This window comes from Apteryx mantelli, chromosome 5, assembly GCF_036417845.1.
Source record: "Apteryx mantelli isolate bAptMan1 chromosome 5, bAptMan1.hap1, whole genome shotgun sequence".
Classification (NCBI taxonomy): domain Eukaryota; kingdom Metazoa; phylum Chordata; class Aves; order Apterygiformes; family Apterygidae; genus Apteryx; species Apteryx mantelli.
In genome coordinates, this window is record NC_089982.1 from 12,401,705 (window position 1) to 12,419,960 (window position 18,256).

Here is an 18,256-nt window from a genome sequence, read left to right on the forward strand (position 1 = left end):
AGTGGCGTCTCGCCCTGGCTCGCTTGTCCCACCTGGGACAGCAGGGCTACAACGTGGAACCTTGCTTCTGCTGGGGCCCTGCCTCAGAGTTTCTCACCCTCTTATTTTTCAGTCAGGCCTTTTTCTTGTTGATCACACAGCATGCATGTTTCCCTAGGAGGCCAAAAATGACTAATTGGGGACAATCATTTTCTGACTCTTTCTTTGGTGTCCAAAGTCTTTTCTCCTGCAAATCTAGTAGACATCTAGAGGAGCATACATAGGTATCACCTCTGGTAGGTTAAAAAATGTCAGACATCAGAAAAAACACCATTTTTGTCAAGTCATGCTTTCTGTGCCACGGAATTGTCCCTCTTTCCTCCTGAAAAGGGCAGCAATGTGCCTTGATGAGGCAAGGGCCTGACTCCCGCATACGGACTGACTGTTCCACAGGAGTCGCAGCAACAGTGGAGCTTTTGGTGAAACCATCTCCCCGGAGACTGTCCTAGCCCAGTGGATTTTAATTAACACAGTGCAATCTGCACATGGTGACTTTTTTTCCCACTACATGAAAAATGTCTTTTTAACCATCTCTCCAAAGGGCACCACCCCACTGCAGATATATTTCTGTGGAAAGAGGGAACTGGCAGAAGCCCAAGTTGTTGCCCTGCGTGGTGCCATCCCCACTGAGCTCGAGGACCCCACCTCAGCCGGTGCTCCAAGCCATTGCAGCTACTCTGTTGTGGCAGCTCAGCCTGGTGCTTTTTGTCAGCCTGCTCCTGGCTGCTTGTTTCTTTCTTTATGTTTTTCTAAGCCTCCATTAGGGCTTGGAAATCTGGAGTGATCTTCAGTGCTGTGCAAGCGCACAAAAGATGTATTCTGTTTGGATTTCAAAATAACCCATTAGAGATTAAATGATTATAGGTTTATTTAAAGCCTGAAGGAATTTCCTTCTTGTCATGTATGATGCAACAGCACAGAGGAGATAAAGCCTGGAGTAACTTTCAACACTATTTTTAATTTGTCCTCAAATAAGCCCTGCTTTTATAAAAAAAGACCTTCAGAAGGAGCAGAGTAGAGCATTCCTCTGTCATTTCTTGAAATGACTTTGAGCACCAAGCTGTGTCTATGTTTTGTCAAGTAGTGCTCATTACAAAATACGCACAGAAAAACAAGGTGCGTGAACCTAATATCCTGCTATGAGTTTAAAAGGCTTTACTTAGGCAGCAAAAATATATCGAATCTGCAGCAGGAATTTTTTTTAGATCATTATTCTAATCCAAATGTCACCCGTAGAGAAGCACAAGCCCTGACTGCCCTGCAGAGTATCTGATTTAATAAGGTTGGATCTGGGGAGACACCTAGGTATTTGTCAGCCAAGAGAAATGAAAGTGCTGGATTAGCTGCAGAGCAGACACCATGCAGGAATATAACTCCTGCACGGGATAGTAAGACCTTGGCTTGGCTGGGGGCAACCTGCAGCGGCTGCAGGCAGTCTATATGGCAGCTATTCTTGGCTAATCTCCAGCTGAGCCATCCCGAAAAGCTCTCTGCTAACACAGGGATTGCTGAAAGAAAAAAATACAGAAGAGTTGCCATTGCTTCCAGAAGGACACAGAGAATTTACTGGCCACATAGAAGGATTCTTCCTATACAAAACAGCTTTCTGACACAGGATGACTGGGGTATAAACTTCTGGCTAATGTGGATAATTCCCCCCCCCCCCACCTTACATGAAGCATGCACTCTTCATATAGCTGGCTTTTCTCCCCACTTCAGTTCCTTCTTTCTCTGAGGTATTTGCTGGGAAAGATGGAGAGCCTCTTCATGGGCTGGCTGGCCCCGGGGCCACTGAGTGCTTGCCAAGGGCCATCTCTCTGAAATGCAAACAGGTTTTAATCTATCTGCATGTCAGGGCCAAATCCTTTGTATCTTGACAATGTAAGTGAGATTTGTTTTACTTCCTCTGAGATAACAGAGGGAAAAGAACAGGCCTAAACACATGATGCACAAAGACATTATAGCAAGAACTAAGAGTTCAGGTCAAGCGAAAAAAACATGGATTCAGACAGAAAAGAAATCCTAACAAGAGAGGGGGGAGTGGCAAATACAAAGGCACACTTTCTTTGGTGTAGAGAGTTTCTACAGCTCCTAAACATCAGAGAAGATCAAAAGGATGGGAAGCCTTTTACTGTATTACTGCAGAGCAGGGTGTAACCTACCAGAGGTAGCAGCAATCCCTCAGGATGTCATTGCACCCTGATCCCACCTGCCCATCCTATACTTGCTCTGAGTCACTTTACATCTTTATGGAAACTATTCTGGAAAATCTTGGTTGGTCAAACCAGGCTGCTTCCTGACTACAGGTAGCCTCAGCCCCAAGGCAAGGTAGCCAGGCACCCCAGGGATGGCTCTTAGTACTCCTCCAATGGATTTGAATTAAATGCTTCTGGTGCAAGGCATGACCACATTTTGGCATAACCTAGTTTCCTGTGGAAAAACACTTCCAACCAACCCTTCTCTAACTATTCTGCACTGCCTGGTTGAGCTAAGGAATGCTAAGGGACACCCACAAGCGCCTCACCTCTGAGCTCTGATACGCACAAATGCTCTCTACAAAGGGCTGGCACTCAGCTACTCCATGTGAAAGAGAGGACTGGACATCACCCAAGGAAAGGAAAGCGTAAAGAAAGCAGGTGGCAGAAATGAATCAAACTGGGGAATGCAAACTAGTAATGGAAAGTGCAGACTCTGTACCAGTCTGTACATGCCCTATCCCAGTTATAACACTATCTATAAAGCTTTCGACTTCATACCTGTTAGTACAAAATAAGAGGTCAGCTCAACTTAACCCTGACAGACACTGCTGCAGCAGTTATTCCCTTTGACCTATATAGGAGGATAATTTTCTTCCTGTTTGTCTCATGTTTTCCCTTTTTGCCTGGGAAATAGTTTATGCACTCTTCTTCCTGACGTTGTGGAACAGCTTGTAAAAAGAGTTGAAGCTTATCTGAATCTCAGCACACATTAACTCACCGCCTGCACCCCTGAAACTTATGAATCAGGTACCTCAAAAATAATAAATCCTTACATCAGGGAAGAAAAAAACCCATATTTTTTAAAGGACATACTGACTTTGGGGCTTTCTCATATGAATTGAGTTGCAATTTCAAGCTTTTCTAGGTTATCCACTGTTAGTGGGAGTCTCTTGTAAATCGGTTGTCTTCCTCAGGGTTGCAGGGAAGAATTTAAAATATCCTCAGGCTTGGGACAAACCTGGAAGAATTAAGGAATTATCCTGATCATTCAGAACTAATGAACTGAGGCAGTGCGGCAGCTGTCAGGTTGCGACATGACCATGACTGATGGCAGACCAGTGATATCACACACAAAAACACAGCCTGGATTGCTGGGCTTGAGATATGATGAAATGCATCCCTCTGGGGACTACTGTTGCTTGGGGAAACACAGAAACCTGCAGATTGCCACAGAATTCAGGGGGTCAGGTTCCCAGCACTGCACAGTGAGAGGCCCAGCTCTGTGGAAGAACGGGGAGATGGCAAAGCTAACTGCTGTGTGCTGGCACAGAGGAATGGCCTGCCCCAGCCTGCTTCACAGTTTGGATTTGGGGAACACTCTTTCACTGGTGTCTTTCAAAGTATAAACAGTACTTACTCTTACTTGATGTGTGTGATTCCTCAGCATCCTGTATCATGGTAGACCTGCTGCAGAAAGCGGGCATGATTTAGGACTTGACAGTCTGTAACAGGAGCAAGAAACAACCCAGTTAAAGCCCTGGACCTGTCAGGGCCTTCCATTATTAGATTCAGAGCCCAACATGAGAAACTGGTAGCCAGAGACAGTGAAGCTCTTAAAATCTTCCTCCCACTATTCAAGGGCTGTAATATCTGTCACACATTGGTCTCAGGGGTGGTTTGAGGACTATTTAGTGTAGCACTGGTGACAAACTCTGACCATGAGTAGGGCTAAATAGGCGTAAAGCATGACTACCTCCACATGCCCCCCCCTTAAACGTCTGTACCATGGACTACTCTGACAAAAGGCTACCATTTGCACATATTGAAAGACTCTGAGGAGAGATACCTACCAGAAGAGGGTTCACAGGGCAGCTGCCACCCCATCACTCTTTGTGGAGATAACTCCAATGAATAATAATTTGTATTACCACAACGTTCATGTTGGGGAGACTTCCTCCATGCTGGCCCATGTGGCCCTTCACACTGGGCAGCTGTTTATTTGAGTAGCGGTGAAGAGAGGCACTTTGAAAATCCCGAGGAGCTGCATATTTTTGCAGCCTCTGGACATCTTCAGACCTGGTTTCTGGGGGATTTTATATCACTTTGAAGGGGCTTATCTTTCTCAACAAGTGGAGATAACCCATTAAGGAAATGATGAGCTAAATGCTGTTCTGGAAGAGGTCTAACCTTGCCATGGACCCTTCTGGAGTAGCCATTAGCCAGCAGGGAGATGTTGACTCCACACTTGCCAGTTTGCTTCAGCCTGAAAAAAAACAGATGAGGAAAATCCACACTGCAATGAAGAAAATCCATACTGCAATGAAACCTGAGCTCTTATTAAGAAATTAGCACTAGTAGCAGCCTCCAGAGTGAGCGGCACACAGTAGAGTGCATGGAAACAGATACAGAATTATTTTATTTTGGTCTCTTTATTATTTTATACATTTATAAAGTACCAGCCCTGAAAGTTCTCCTTGAACTTGAAATACAGCCAATTAGCAATTGCTTTCAGCAAGAGACTCCTGGTTCCCTCTGACAAATCCTGGGCTTCACTAGCTTATTTTCTTAATTTTTGCATGTCTTCACCTCCTTGATTGCTCAGAGACCCAAACAAACAGAAGAAACTGAGTATAAAGGGAAACAGTGACTGTGTACAAAGGGCTTCCAAATGACAAAATAAATAAAAGAAAAACAAACAAAGAAGGAACTATTTTTTCCTCTACGCGTTTACAGTTATTCTAGAAGTTGCTTGCAACACTAGTAGGTAAAAGCTATTATGTCAGTGGTGGAATTTTACAATAGAAAGTAATTCATTTTATGCAAAATTTGCATGATCCATGCCAAGACAGAAGGTCACATTTTTGCCTGATACGTGACATATTGTATGCTAGCAATATGCATACAAACACTGAAAGCTGCCAGAGATGTACAGGGGAGATGAATACTGTGGGCACTGGACGTGGTTTAGGGACCTCTTTATATTTTTTGGAGCCCATACAAACATCTCTATGTGGTTTGCACAAATATTGACTGCCATTTTGATGGTCTGAGTGGGACCCAGCTTGTGCATTGCTCAGGTGCTGGTCCTTCATTCACAGACAATTGTCATGTTACCTTGATTATTTTTACATGACTACTGAAATGCAGCCATTTCTTGGGTGGCATGTGACAGCCTTTTTCTAACCAGATGGCATTCAAATCAGAAGATGCATACTCAGGATTTATAATTGCATGCTTATTTGACAGATTGTCCTTTTTTTTTCTTCCTCCAAAGATTTACCCTTTGACCACAAATATTTTCCCCAGCTTAAAATTTGATGTAAAATATGAGTTCCAAAGCAAACAAGCCTGTCAGGTGCCCAAAGGCCAGGCAAAACGGAAGATAAAAAAAAGGAACGGGGGAAGCAGCTGACTAACGTTGTTAAGAAGCGATATTTCATGTTTATCAAACCAAGAGGAGCTCTGACCTCGAGCCGTTCCCTCGCTCCAGAGGAAAGCGAGTCCCCGGACAGCCGCCCTGGCGCGTGACAGAAACGCCAAACACCGCCCCGACGTGCCGCCCCGCCCCGCCCCCACGCCTCACGCACGAGCCTCCGCCTACCGCCAACCGCCAACCGCCAACCGCCAACCGCCAACGGCCGCCCAACTGCCGCAGCCCCGTCCGCCACCGCTGATTGGTGCGCCCGGGCCGGCCCCGCGCTGCCCATTGGTCGCACCACGCCGTCACTCTCGCTGGCGGGGGGCGGGACTTCCTCGTTGCCGTGGCGGCGGCGGCGGCGGCGGCGGGGCCGGTGAGGCGGCGGTGGCGGCAGGTGGGCAGCGGCGGCAGGGTCCCGGCAGCTTCTTAAGGGGGATTGAGCCGGGCCTTGGGGGGCTCTGGAGGCGCTGCCGCGCCCGGTGAGGGGCGGGGGAGGCCCGGCGGCGGCGGCGGCGGCAGCAGGAGCTGGGGCCGTGTCACGTCGCGGGCGGCGGTGTGAGGCGGCCACGGCGCCTTGCCGCCCGGCGCAGGGGGTTGCGGGGGGGGGGGGGGAAAGGCGCGTGGGGCGGCGTGAGGGGCAGAGCCGCCCCGGGGCCGCTTGTGCCCCCCGAGGGGGTGCCGGTGCGCCCGAAAGGAGGCGGGGTGCCAGCGGGGCCTGGGGGGGGGTGGTGGTAAAGCCCTTCCTTCTCCTCCTCTCTTTGCACAACGGAGGTTATGGGGGGTGTCTGGTTGAAAATACTTTCTCGGTGGACGCTTGGTTATGCCGTGGGAATGCCCTGTTTGTAGTGTAACTGGTTCAACCTTGCAGTCTCTCGCTCTGTGACCTGGGCACTGAGTTGAAGCAAAACGAAGGCAAAAAGGAAGGAGAAGGCAAACTTGGAGGCCCGCTTGTGACAGAAACAAGCAGCAAATTCCTTCGTTATTGGGCAGGGCTGATAAAAGGAGCACATTTGCTAGCTGAAGTCCCACGACCAACGGGGAAGGAAAAGGGTTGTTTATTCATGCCCTGCCAGTTGGCAGATTGCTTTGTTTAGAGAGCATTCAGCTTTGAGTGTTGCTTGTTGCAAGCACAATATTTACTTGATTAACTTTCCCAGAAAGCATGCAATTGCTGTCACAGCTATGGCGTTTGGGTACGTTGGTTGTTTGAAGAGACTGTGTGTGCTGTGGTAGTTATTAAAAAGAAAAAAAACAAGATAAAACACACCTTGTCATGATCTTAAAAGCAGCATTATTATTTTATAATAATCCTGTAAATCACCAGGGTTATTTCTCACTGAAGGGTATATACTTAGTATGTCAGCTGAGGCTTATTATAGCAGAGGGTGGATCTTCCACCCACTGTTGTCTTCCTCAAAATATTCCCTGCAGTGTGAGATTTTCTTTTCTCTGGCTGTGCTGTGCACATCCTTCAGTGGTGAATTATTCCTGGCATATCGATTTTTGAGGATGTTTGGCATGTTCTCCTTCCGCTTTTTTTTTTGTTAGCAATAGGGAATCTCTTCAGATGAGCAGGTTTGTTGCATTGTGTCTGCTCTTATCTTTTAAAACATGAATACCAAACCAGCTGCATTGTGATCTGTAAAGAACAGGGATATACACTGTGGTTGGGTGCTACAGCTCCTTTCTCTTGTTGTGGTCTGATTTTTTTTCCAAAAGGGACCAGGAACTTTAATGCCCTAACTTACACATTTCAAAAACCCCTTCGTAAGGGTATGTTGTTCAAAGATTAAAAATGCAACTTGTTTAAGGTGCATCAAGCTGAGCATTAGGAATGATTGGTCACTTTTAAAAATTCAGATGTGTGAATATAAAATATGTATGTGTATGTGCATATATGTACATGTGTGTTACTGCCTGCCTCGGAAGCTTTTAATGTAATTGTTTTATCCTAAGGTGGCTAATGCAGCCTGTAGATGTAGTTTGCAGCATTACGTGCAGTTTTAGTTGTTCCACTAATGTCAAAGAGGAATAACTGCTTTAACTAGAACTGGAAACAGAGTGTGAAGTTCTCATTTGAAGCCTTGTTGTGTTTCATGACACAGGAAATCACAGCTCATACTTGCATTGAGGCTTGCAGCAGCTTTGCATGCTGCATCTGGGGGAAAAAAAATAAAAAACAGTTGTGGCTTTTAAAATGTGCAATGTCTTCAAAATAAGTAAATTAAAAACGTGGCTCACCAGGCCATTGGAAAATAAGTATGTTTCTGTGCCTGTGCTCTCAAATGAAAAGTGACTATGTGGGTTTTCACTCTTGAGTGGAAAGTACTGCTCTGTCCCTTTGGAATAAAGCTGCATGTGAATTTATCAGCAAAATGACTAGTGGGTATGGAAGGAGGGGGCAGTGGGCATTCAAGGGAGGTGCTTTAAGACTATTCAAAAAATCTAGTTCTTAAGACCAGTTTATGGATTTTTCTAAAGCATTCAGTGCCCAGAAGTCCCCGTCATCTCTTGTAGGGACTATTAAATTTCTGGATGCTTCAGAAAATCTGCTCACTAGCATGAATGGGAGCTGAGCTCCCCTGAAATATGGTCCTAGTGTGCGTATGAATTATTGGGAGTTTGAACTCTTGCTGTTTTAAATTGTGTAGTAATAGATGTTTTTCTCTCCTGTTACCATTCATATCATATCTCCCTGCCCATTACAGCAAATTCTTGTGAGGAACATGAACAAAAGGAAAGTAATTAAAGTATTTTTAGCATCTTTAAATGAAAGAAGAAAAATGGAAAGAATAATCTATGGGAACCAGACTTTCTAGGAACCTTTTTAGAAAGATGTATTAAATTAATATTTAGCTCATGTTGTACAATGTCATAGTAGTTCATCCCATTTAATCACAAAATCTTTTCATTTCAGAGATAACCTCCATTTATACCCTCAGGTCATGTGATCTTTGGATCCTTAGGTTTGCTCTTATTGTGAAGCTACTTATATCTTTGTAATAAGGCAGTTACCTGGGCTGAGAGAAATGACAGACCCAGATTACTACCATTTCAGATGTCAATTTTGTAATTATTTTGTCCCTTGGTGTTACCACCTTCAAGAATTTGCTTATGCTGGCTTTTTTCTTTTCTTTTTTGAGACAGAATGAAGTTCACTACAAATATAGCAGATGTGTCATTTAAAGGATAAGCACATGCATTCACTTCAATTTTACTATGTCCACAGCATTTCTATTCTTAGCATAGGAAATAGAGTAACCAGCAGGATATCTTTCATCAGGCTTTTGTGTTGAGCACAACCAAATACCAGAATATACACAGCAACCAATTTAACAACTGGACAGAGCCCTGCAACCTCCCACTTTTTCCTCATGGGTGCTTTGGAGCTGGTCAGTAACAAGCATACATGTGGATATGTATGAATGGGGTGATGTTAAAAAGGAGCAAAGGCTGATAGAAATAAATGGCATTCATAGCATGCCTTCAAGTACCCCAGCAAGAGTTCCTGGTAAACTGTTTGCAGTAGGAAATTGTACTGCTGATGAGTTGCAGCTAGAAAATCCCCTCCCTCCATCATCCAGCTCAGTCCTGTCTCAGTGGAAGTGACCAGAGCTGACAGGCAAGGATAATGGGGTGAGAAATGAACACCCATTGCTGAGGGCTTAGATTATGAAAGGCTTTACTGCTAATACTTAGAGCTCGAATTGGGACCAAGCTTTAGATGAAGACTGAATGCACATGTTTCCCAGCTGCTCAAAGTGGTAAAATGAGCCTTATTTTCTTGAGGAATCTGTGGTACTTCAGGGGTTACCTTTGGCTTTAGGTCTTATGCTGAGATAGTAAATGCTGCTGCTGTAAATTACCTTAGTTGAAAACTTGGTGTGATGAGTTGTAAGACCTGATGTCTAGGAGCTTTCATTTTCTTCTCTGTTCTTTCTCTTATTTCTTCTTCCCCTTACAGATAAGTTTTAACCAGCTTCTAGCTCAAGCAGAGGAATTGTTGGTGTCTTATTAGTACAGCATGTTTAACAAATAACACAAATGCTTTGTGATTAGGGGTGACAAGGGAGCATTACTAAATCTCTCAGATGTTTATTCTGGAATGAAAGCTTATATATATGTAGGTACACACACATATGTGTGTGTACATCTAGATATATCTCTCTCTCTATATATATTGCTACACGCACACCTTTTTTCCTGCTCTTAAGCATATGAATGCTGTTGTCATTACCAAATTCAGACTGTATAATTCCTTAGTCTTTTTATATTGCTTTGTTTTTCCTTCCTTTGTTGCTATGTTCTCTGAAAAATCTAGCTTTCACTGAGTGTAGCAGAAAAGTTAACACCTGAGTTCTGGCAAGTTATATCAGCATTAGGGTTTTATCTGTCTGTTGCTGTCAGGAGCCAAGCTGTCAGTGTGTTTTATGTAAACTGCTTTTTCTTGGAAAACTTGTGCATGTGCACATGCACATAATTGGTTTGGAGGAATGCATACAGTTTTGCAAAATCCTTCTTAACCTGGCTTTATCAGATATGATATAGTTGTGCATTGGCCAGCATACTATTAATACACCTGTCAGTCTGCTCAGGACTGGTTTGACCAATTTCAAGATAATTTTTAAAGCCATCTTTAAGTAATGGCCCCAAACATGACATTACTGGACTAACAGTTAAGATTTGGAGCCATTAGTTCAAAAAAAATTACAGTTCAGTTGGGGAGGAGGCTGGGTTTTGCTTTTGAGGTGGAGTGCTTTTGTTGAAATGGAAGAACCTGAGGCTGCTGGGTTTCAGAACACTTTCACTGCCTTCCAAATGGAGGTGGCCAGGGCATGAAGGCACTTAGCACCTGAGTTCTGAGCTGCCTTGGTTCTTGTTTGTTAGTTTGCATAGTGATGAATACAATTTTTTATTGTCAGTCCACAAGCCTGACCAATTTGGTCAGGAAATGCTTTTTTTGGCTGGCTCTACCTTCTGCTCAGAGGAGCTCGTCTCTAAAGTATCACTTGCTGAATATTTGCTTCATCTGCTCTCCTCCCCCTGTTTCGCTTTCCCAGGAAGGATAAAGCTACATGACTTGCTGAAAAGAGAGAAAATGCTATGCTGGGGATACTCGTCTTTTGGACAGCCTGGGATAGGTAGCAACCTCCGGGTCATCATTCCTGAACCGCAGGTATACGGATTCATTCGTGACAGAAATGTCAAGGAGGTGGCGTGTGGAGGAAACCATTCTATCTTCTTGCTGGAAGATGGGGAAGTGTATACCTGCGGCTTGAACACCAAAGGCCAACTGGGGCATGAGAGTGAAGGAAGCAAGCCAGGTATGTCTACTTTTTATACAGGGCTTCAAACCAGCTGAGACTGGTAGACTGAGAAGATTATGGTAGCTGCTCTGTGTTGAGTGCTGTGGAGCTGGAGCAGCTAACAGAGCTGAAGATCATGTGTATTAACACAGAGATGATGCTGGATAATATTTGCTGGCTCTTGAAAGCTAAATTTGAGCACGGGTGGGGAGACAGGTCTGCTCAGTTTCTCTGGGAGATGCACCGAAATAAAGGGGAGTGCAGATGGTATCAAGGCAGATTTTGCTATTTGGCATTAGTGTGCCTTATTATAAAGGGGAAGAGGGCTGTGAATCACACTGTCTTCTGCTTTGCTTTTCCAACTGTGTTGCATCCCTATGCCTGCTCTCTTTCAGTTATTGCTCAGAGTTTATCCTTTGTACTGAAGAGAACAGGCCTGTGTTGAGCATAGTTGCGGAGAACAAGCCCATACTGGCCCAGAGGGCTTACAAATGTGGGGTGTGTGTGTTCCCCCCACCCCTTCCCCCCTTGGAAAGTTTTTGTCCACTTGTGCCCTCTCCACTTCTCCCCCTCGTGTCGTCTTAACTCTGGAAGAAGGTCATTGTAGCCTTGTGTTCCCCCGACTCAAATAGCGTTTTTATAATTGTGTTCCTACAGGCAGAACCTGTGTGTGCAAAACTGCAGGCAGCTAATGCCTCTCCTTCTTAGAGTTTGCAAGGAGTGGTTTGACTGTGTGTGTGTGTATATATTTTTGAGGACCCCTGAAGCCTTTCCTATAACTTTTTATGTACGTCTTGTTTTTGGCATGTGGTAAAGATACTGATTTCTCAGTTTGCATTTTTCAGTGAAAAATGGAACAGGATGGGTTAAATTCTCAACCTTCCTCCCAAGTACATCCCCAGGCCAAGTCTGGGGTGGAGATTCATCTCTTGCTCCTGTTTCTGAACTTAGTGTTCTCAGTACAGCTGGAACACTGCGTTCAGTGATTTTTTTTATTTTTTTTTTTAATATGGGTAATAAAAAAACTTCATGGGTAATTAGAACAATAGGTATCATCTCTGTAGGGCTTGGGGCTCCTCTAGCTTGCCTTATTGTTGCATGACAGACTTAAGAGACATATACAAAATATCCACAGTTCCCTATGTAGTATGTGTAAGTGTGAGCTGGCTGACTCCACAACTCCTTTTCTCTGTCTGAGGCTCTTTTGCCCCCTTTTCTCAAGCACCAGAGGTGTTTGTTTGTTTTTTTTTTTTTTTTTTCAGCCATGATGCTAGATTAGAGGAGCTGATGTTGGTTCTGACCTCTCTTGCTCTTCCTACAAATTATTTCTAGACAACTACTGAGAGAGGTTGAGATTATCCGGAGTGCTTAAGTCTACTCTGTGCACAACTGCTGTTCACCTTCACATGTAAATTTAGGCACTGGAATTAATGAGATGCTTAGTGAAAGGAATCCAAGCTTAGCAGATATTCTACCCTACCTGACACAAATACTTCCCCCTGCAAGTCCACTAACTAGCTGCATGGCTTTAATGCAGTGAGGCCCCAGAAGTTTTGAAAGACACATACTCTGAGCAATATCTTTGGGTTAGTCTGCCATTTACTCATAAAACAAGCGCATGATAAGTCCTGAAACAGGCCTCTAGCCATTAGGTAATCCTGCTGTTGGGTAGGACTGTAGAAAAGGAGCAGTCTGACATCAGGCGAGTGAAGTACAAAGTTCTTGCAAGCCTGTGACTGAAGCCGTATTGGAGAGGTGTGTGGGGCCTGTCGGGTCCTGAGCTGTTAAAGGTGAAGATGACAGAAGATTAACAGTGTGCATGAGGGTGAGAACAGGAGAAATGCATAGAGTTTGGGGTCCTGTAACTACCTCTTTTCAACCTTTGAAGGACAGAGCAGTGTGGGCCTGAGGCCCATTGATTTTACTGCCCTGTGACTTGATTCTGCCTAGCCTGTGAGGGCAGCCAAGAGTGGCCTATCTTTGCCCAGCACTGGGAGTGAGCTGGATCTCCTTGTGGGGAGGCAGGGAGCATAAGACTGGTTGTTTCCTCCAGGTAGCCTCTGCTGGCAAAGTACCCTGAGACCCCCCCCTCTGGACTCTAGAAATGCTTACTGTGGCATGGCTTGATTGTGTTCGAGAGCAACATTGAGACAAGAAAATATTCAGGGAGACTGAACCTTTTGAAAATAGTGGCAAAATGCTTGGTGACTTCAGAGGAGTGGAGTGGTCTCCTTCCTGCTGCCCAGGTCTGTGTTTTCAAAAAAGAAACTCCCTTTTCTCTCTCATACTTTTTTGTGTAAAACTTATGCTGCCAACATCCTAAAAGCTTCCATTAGTGTTTTCAGAATATATGATCATGTTGTTTTAATCAGAGATGGTTAGTTCCCATGATGTCTGCTTATGAGTAAAACTCTGAGACTTTGCAATGCACTCAGCATTAATCTAACAGTGTTCTTCTTGAAAAGCTTGAAGAGTTTTACTAATTACTTCAGTGGCAGAAGAGTTGTTATATTCGCACTAAGCGCTGTTGAAGATTTTGCCTCCCTTTCTTCCCTTACTACAAATTCCAAATAATTTACTTTTCTGTTTTTGTTCTGTCTTCCATTACAGATATCTATAGTGGGAGGATACTATTTAAATCTTGCTTCTCATTCATGCTGCTCACAAAAAACATCAAACAGTGACACAGAACTGTGTTTGGGTAGTTCCTCTTAGAGGAGTCCTTTAGAGAGTACTTTTGAATGAAAAACTTATTAATTAAAAAGCTATGTTTATTGTCACATCAGCTGAGCTTGTGGATGTAATGCAGAGATAGGATGGCAACTGGCAGGCTGGTTGTGCCCCTCCACTGATGGGAACAGAAATTACTAGGGAAGTGCATTCCACTGAATGAAAGGTATTAGTCAACAGAAGCTTCTTTTCTGCAAGTGCCCTTCCCTGTAATTTACCTCTTAGCTCTTATTGTCACCATTCAGATTTCTGACCTACTTCTCCTAAGTCCCCTGTCTTGCAAAACTAGTCTGAGTTTGCATTAATTTCCTGGGCAACATCAGGTGTTAGCATAGATTACGTCCCCAAAGGGAAGTGGTAACTTTGTACTGCATTAGTTCTAGAAAACAAGACAAATATTTTCCCTAACTGTAGCTGAATTTCCAGTTCTTCAGCTCTGAAATTATGCTCGGGTTGCTTTTTTTCATGTCTGATGTGGTGTCTTGACTCCTTGTGATGGCTCTTAGCTGATGAAAAGTGTGTTTTATGTGAATATGAGTGCATATGTTGGGGAGGAAAAGATGGGCCCAGGTATCCAAGGTAAAGGCTCCTGTGGGGTTTTATGCTGAACTACACAGGAGCATGAAGTAACTAGTTGGTTGTTACCCACTTGTAAAGCTTTAGAAACATACTCAAGTCTTTGAGATGTGGAACCTCCTGTCTGGTCTAGAGACTTGCTCTCAGCAGCTCATTCAGGCTTCATTTGAATTGTGCTATTAGGGCATCTTAGGCTTTGGTAATTAGTGTCCCAAGAGACTTGCAGAAAAATATCTGCCACAAAATCTGCTTTGTACCTTTTTTCTGGTAACACAAAACAGGCAAAACCATGCTTGCTTTTTAAATTATTTCTTTTTTTATTATTACTAAATTCCATGTCTGGATGCAGATGTGCAGGGTAGCAATGCCTCAGTTTGCACTATGGAATCTATCAGTTCATAGTCACAGGCTGGAAATAACTAAGTTCAATCTCAAAAAAAAAAAACAAAAAAAAAACCCCAAAACCAACAACCAACCAAGCAAAAAAACCCTACTAAATGTTCCAGATCTGCTGGATTTTTCTGAACACAGCAGCCTTGCTTCTCAAATGTAAATGCACTTGCCCTGAACTCCAGCACAGGGTTACAGTGACCAGAAACCTTGATGCTCACTTTGGCATGCCTGTTAATCATAAACCCTGCAACAGCTGGGAATTCAGATGCAGAACCTGCCGGGAAGGACAGCCTGCATGGCTGTTCTTCTCTTAAGTTCTTCTTGGTGGGTGAGGAGTTAGCTGGGAGGCCCATGTTGCTCGTGAGTAGGAGGAGGGGTGTCAGTGCTTGTGTTTGCTGGAAGCAGTTGTAGAAGTGAGCAAGTCATAGATGAGGAGACATAGCTGCTGCATGGAATAGGTGAGGTTGGGAGCCACTTATGGGCAGGGTCACAGTGGTAGGAGGGTGTTTAGTTTGCAGTCCTGTTCCCCCTCCTTTTTTCTTCTTTGCACAAGGAGTGAAGCAAGAAAAAGGAACCTTAAACACCAGTTATCCCAGGAGCTGCCACTTCTTCATGCACACCCTGACTAAACAGGCTTTTCACAAAGCATCTGAGACAGTTTTGTCCCCTGGTCTAGGCATGGAGCTGAGGCTCAGTATGCAGCTGTATCAACACTCTCCTGAACCACAGCAATTGGAAAGTCCAGCTTCATTTCTGTCATGCTTCCTCTGCATCCTCCCTCATGTTGTAAAAGGTGCAACAGAGACAGGGCAGCTGTGTGTGTAAGCATCAGTCCTGCCAGAGCCTGGGAGGATGTGTCTGCAAACAAGCAGGCTGAGAAATCTGCTGGGAGGGAGGGATGGAGCCATGTGGGGGACAGATGGGCCATGGCAAAGTCAGACCTTCCATGCTAGCTTGCAGCAGCTGGTTTTAAACCTGGAAAATAGTAAATGAAAGATTAAGATATAATTTCTGACTCCTTTTTCCAGATGACATCTGCAGTAGGTGCTGAAACACTTTTAAACTGGCCACCTCTTGCAAAGTTGATTGTTTGTTGGTACTCATCCCTTTCCCTTTACTGATAGCTCATGGATCTAATCAAGCTATTTGGAGCTGCTATGCCTTAACTAGTGACTGCAGCAGCATCTAGCAGTGTGGAGTTGTGTTATGGAGTGTCCTTCTCAGATGAGTCAGTGCAAATCAGGTTCTGGGACAATTTGGGGTTTTAATTTTAAAAGACTGGATTTAAAAATGACAAATCATTTGGAAACAATATATGCATGATCAAATTAGATATAAAATCAGTGGAAGTGCAATCTCTTAGCCATCTTAAATATGCATGCATTGTGGTGAATTGGTCAGGTGAGGGTTCTGAATATGACAGATATTCAGAGCAGGCTGTTTTTAAATTTGTGTGGTCTGGCTCATGAACACTGACTTCTACCAATATGAGGTCCCTCTCTGGGACTGCAGGATTAGGAGAGCATCAGACTTCCCCCTGTAGAGTCTGAGTTCTTTTAAGTAAGAAATTTACACTCGAGTCTGAGATGACTGTAGTCTGTTCTTAGATCTAACTCTGAAGTGCTGTCTCTAAAAGCATGTTTCATTTCAGCCGTCAGAATCTCTGATCTCTTGATTCCACCAAGCATTTTGTCACTTTGCTGAAGGATGAAAACAACAATGAGCCCAAGAAGCAACATGCTGTTTTTTAGGATCATACGGTCTATTTTACTGTGGATGTGAGGGACCATTTTAATGTCTCTTATCTTTAAATGACAGAGTTGCAGTAGGAATGATCAGATTTTGTCCTATAACTGAGGATTTGTAGGGCTGTTAAATGCAAATTTAGGTTGCTTGTCTTGGTCATCTTTGTTAGTCCCATGTTGGTCATGTGTACTATTCAGGGAGATGCAAGAGAAATAAGGGTTGCCACCATGCCTGGTTTGGAAGGAGCATGAAACCCTGGTGTTGGCACAGTGCATGACAATAATGATGGTCCTCAGTCTCGCAGCTGTGCTGAAGCTGAAAGATGGGCTGAGGATAAAATGGGTGATAGGTATGTGTGGTGACATCAAGGGAGAGGGCTGGAAAGAACCTGGAGGTAATAGACATAATTTTTCTGGATGCCCCAACCTTTTTGTACTCAAAATAGCTGCCCACACTGGAGAGAACCTGTGATTTCATGAAGCTGAATGTGTAAGTAGGGCTGAGTCCTAGCTTCTAGGAGGGGCTTCAATGGCTTGGTGGCTACTGATGCTCCAGATTCCTTGTTCTCTTTTTGAGGTGTTATGTGGCATAGCCACAGATGATAACATGCGGTTATCAGGCAGCTGTCTTACAGGTGAGGCTCTCTGAATATGTATCTGAAATCAAATCTCTCTCCAGCAGCTCAAACCCAGTTACTGCCCCTAGTAACAGTAGCCCAGGTGCTTTTTCTGAGTAAGGACACTTTTACTCTTGCCTTAATATCATGTTTCCTTTAGTGTGAAATGTGTGTCTGCATGTTTTTCTGTAATAAGGCCTGATTTTGATAAAAGGTGACTGTAAAACATTCTCTGTGTAATTGATCTCTTTCTGAGACTCAAAGTGATAGACTGTTCAGGATGAACTTCCTTCTGCTTTCCTGATGGAAAAGGGATGGGTTGGTTTGTTTGCATATGTAACTGTTAAATGGGAAGAATGAGTTTGATTCTGACTGCTGGCATATGCCTATTGCTTTCTCTTCTCTGGACAGACTTAAATCTTCCAGAAGACCATAATTATGTCTCTGACAATTGTAAGTTTGACTCAATCAACATTAAACAGTTTAACAGTCCCCCTCAAGCTGTACTCTGAAGAAGAATTCATCTCAGATGTTTGTAAATTCCTTTTTTTTTCTCAGTAATCATTTATTTTAGATGCTTAAAGCTGCTAGCAGAAAACAGCTACTCCTGTTAGGTAATGTAACAGACATGTTGAGGGCTGCTCACTCTCTCTTAACATCTGACCTGCCATTCAAACAGTTGATTGTCTATATAAACTCAAGAGATGTACAGATGTTCATCTCTCCCTTTCTCATAGTGTCCTTCAAATTTTACAGTAAAAAGTAATAATTCTGGGTAGCTCTTTAGTGTAACATCACTACAGATTTCTTGCTTCTGTCCTGTTAGCTGTGTAATTCTTTGGACTTTGACGTGCTTCTTATACAGAATAACCTCTGTTAAATGACTAAATCACATATCCTTGAATGCCTTTACTGCAGAAACATAATAAAATCTTTCAAGTTTTCCTGAGGTTTGCATTAATACCTGTGTCTTGGGTGTTTGTATGAATCACTTGTACCATGGTAATGATATGCAGCAAGGCTTTTGGTGTTTTCTTTTGACAACATCTGAATATCTACAAGAGCAGTGTTTCTTCTGAGGAAAACTGAGGTACAGCCAAAGATCAGACTGCTTTTATTTTGTATCCAGCAGAGAGCTATGAAATCAGAGCTTCAGTTAACATCTTCCATTTTATTTCTCAAGTATTGTTGCTAGTGTGTGGTTTCAGGAAGAGCTTTCTCCAGAAGCTGGCCA

At 43.7% G+C, this 18,256-nt stretch overlaps 1 protein-coding gene and 1 long non-coding RNA gene across 5 annotated transcripts in view; one reads left to right on the forward strand and one right to left on the reverse strand.

Annotated features, from left to right (window-relative positions):
• Positions 1-1,746: 1,746 nt before the first annotated feature.
• Positions 1,747-5,746, reverse strand: LOC106491976 (uncharacterized). Its single transcript, XR_001293872.2, has 4 exons — positions 5,705-5,746; positions 4,425-4,500; positions 3,655-3,739; positions 1,747-1,856 (listed from the first exon to the last, which is right to left on the reverse strand). It is a non-coding gene; the product is annotated as an uncharacterized lncRNA (long non-coding RNA).
• Positions 5,747-5,997: 251 nt separating this feature from the next.
• HERC3 (HECT and RLD domain containing E3 ubiquitin protein ligase 3) overlaps positions 5,998-18,256 on the forward strand; it is a 54,940-nt gene continuing 42,681 nt past the window's right edge. For all 4 annotated transcript variants that reach the window (XM_067297521.1, XM_067297522.1, XM_067297523.1 and 1 more), the window contains exons 1-2: positions 5,998-6,049; positions 10,716-10,979. In XM_067297521.1, the coding sequence (XP_067153622.1) occupies positions 10,754-10,979 (226 nt within the window). In that variant the 5' untranslated portion in view covers positions 5,998-6,049; positions 10,716-10,753. The remainder of the gene's footprint in view (positions 6,050-10,715; positions 10,980-18,256) is intronic.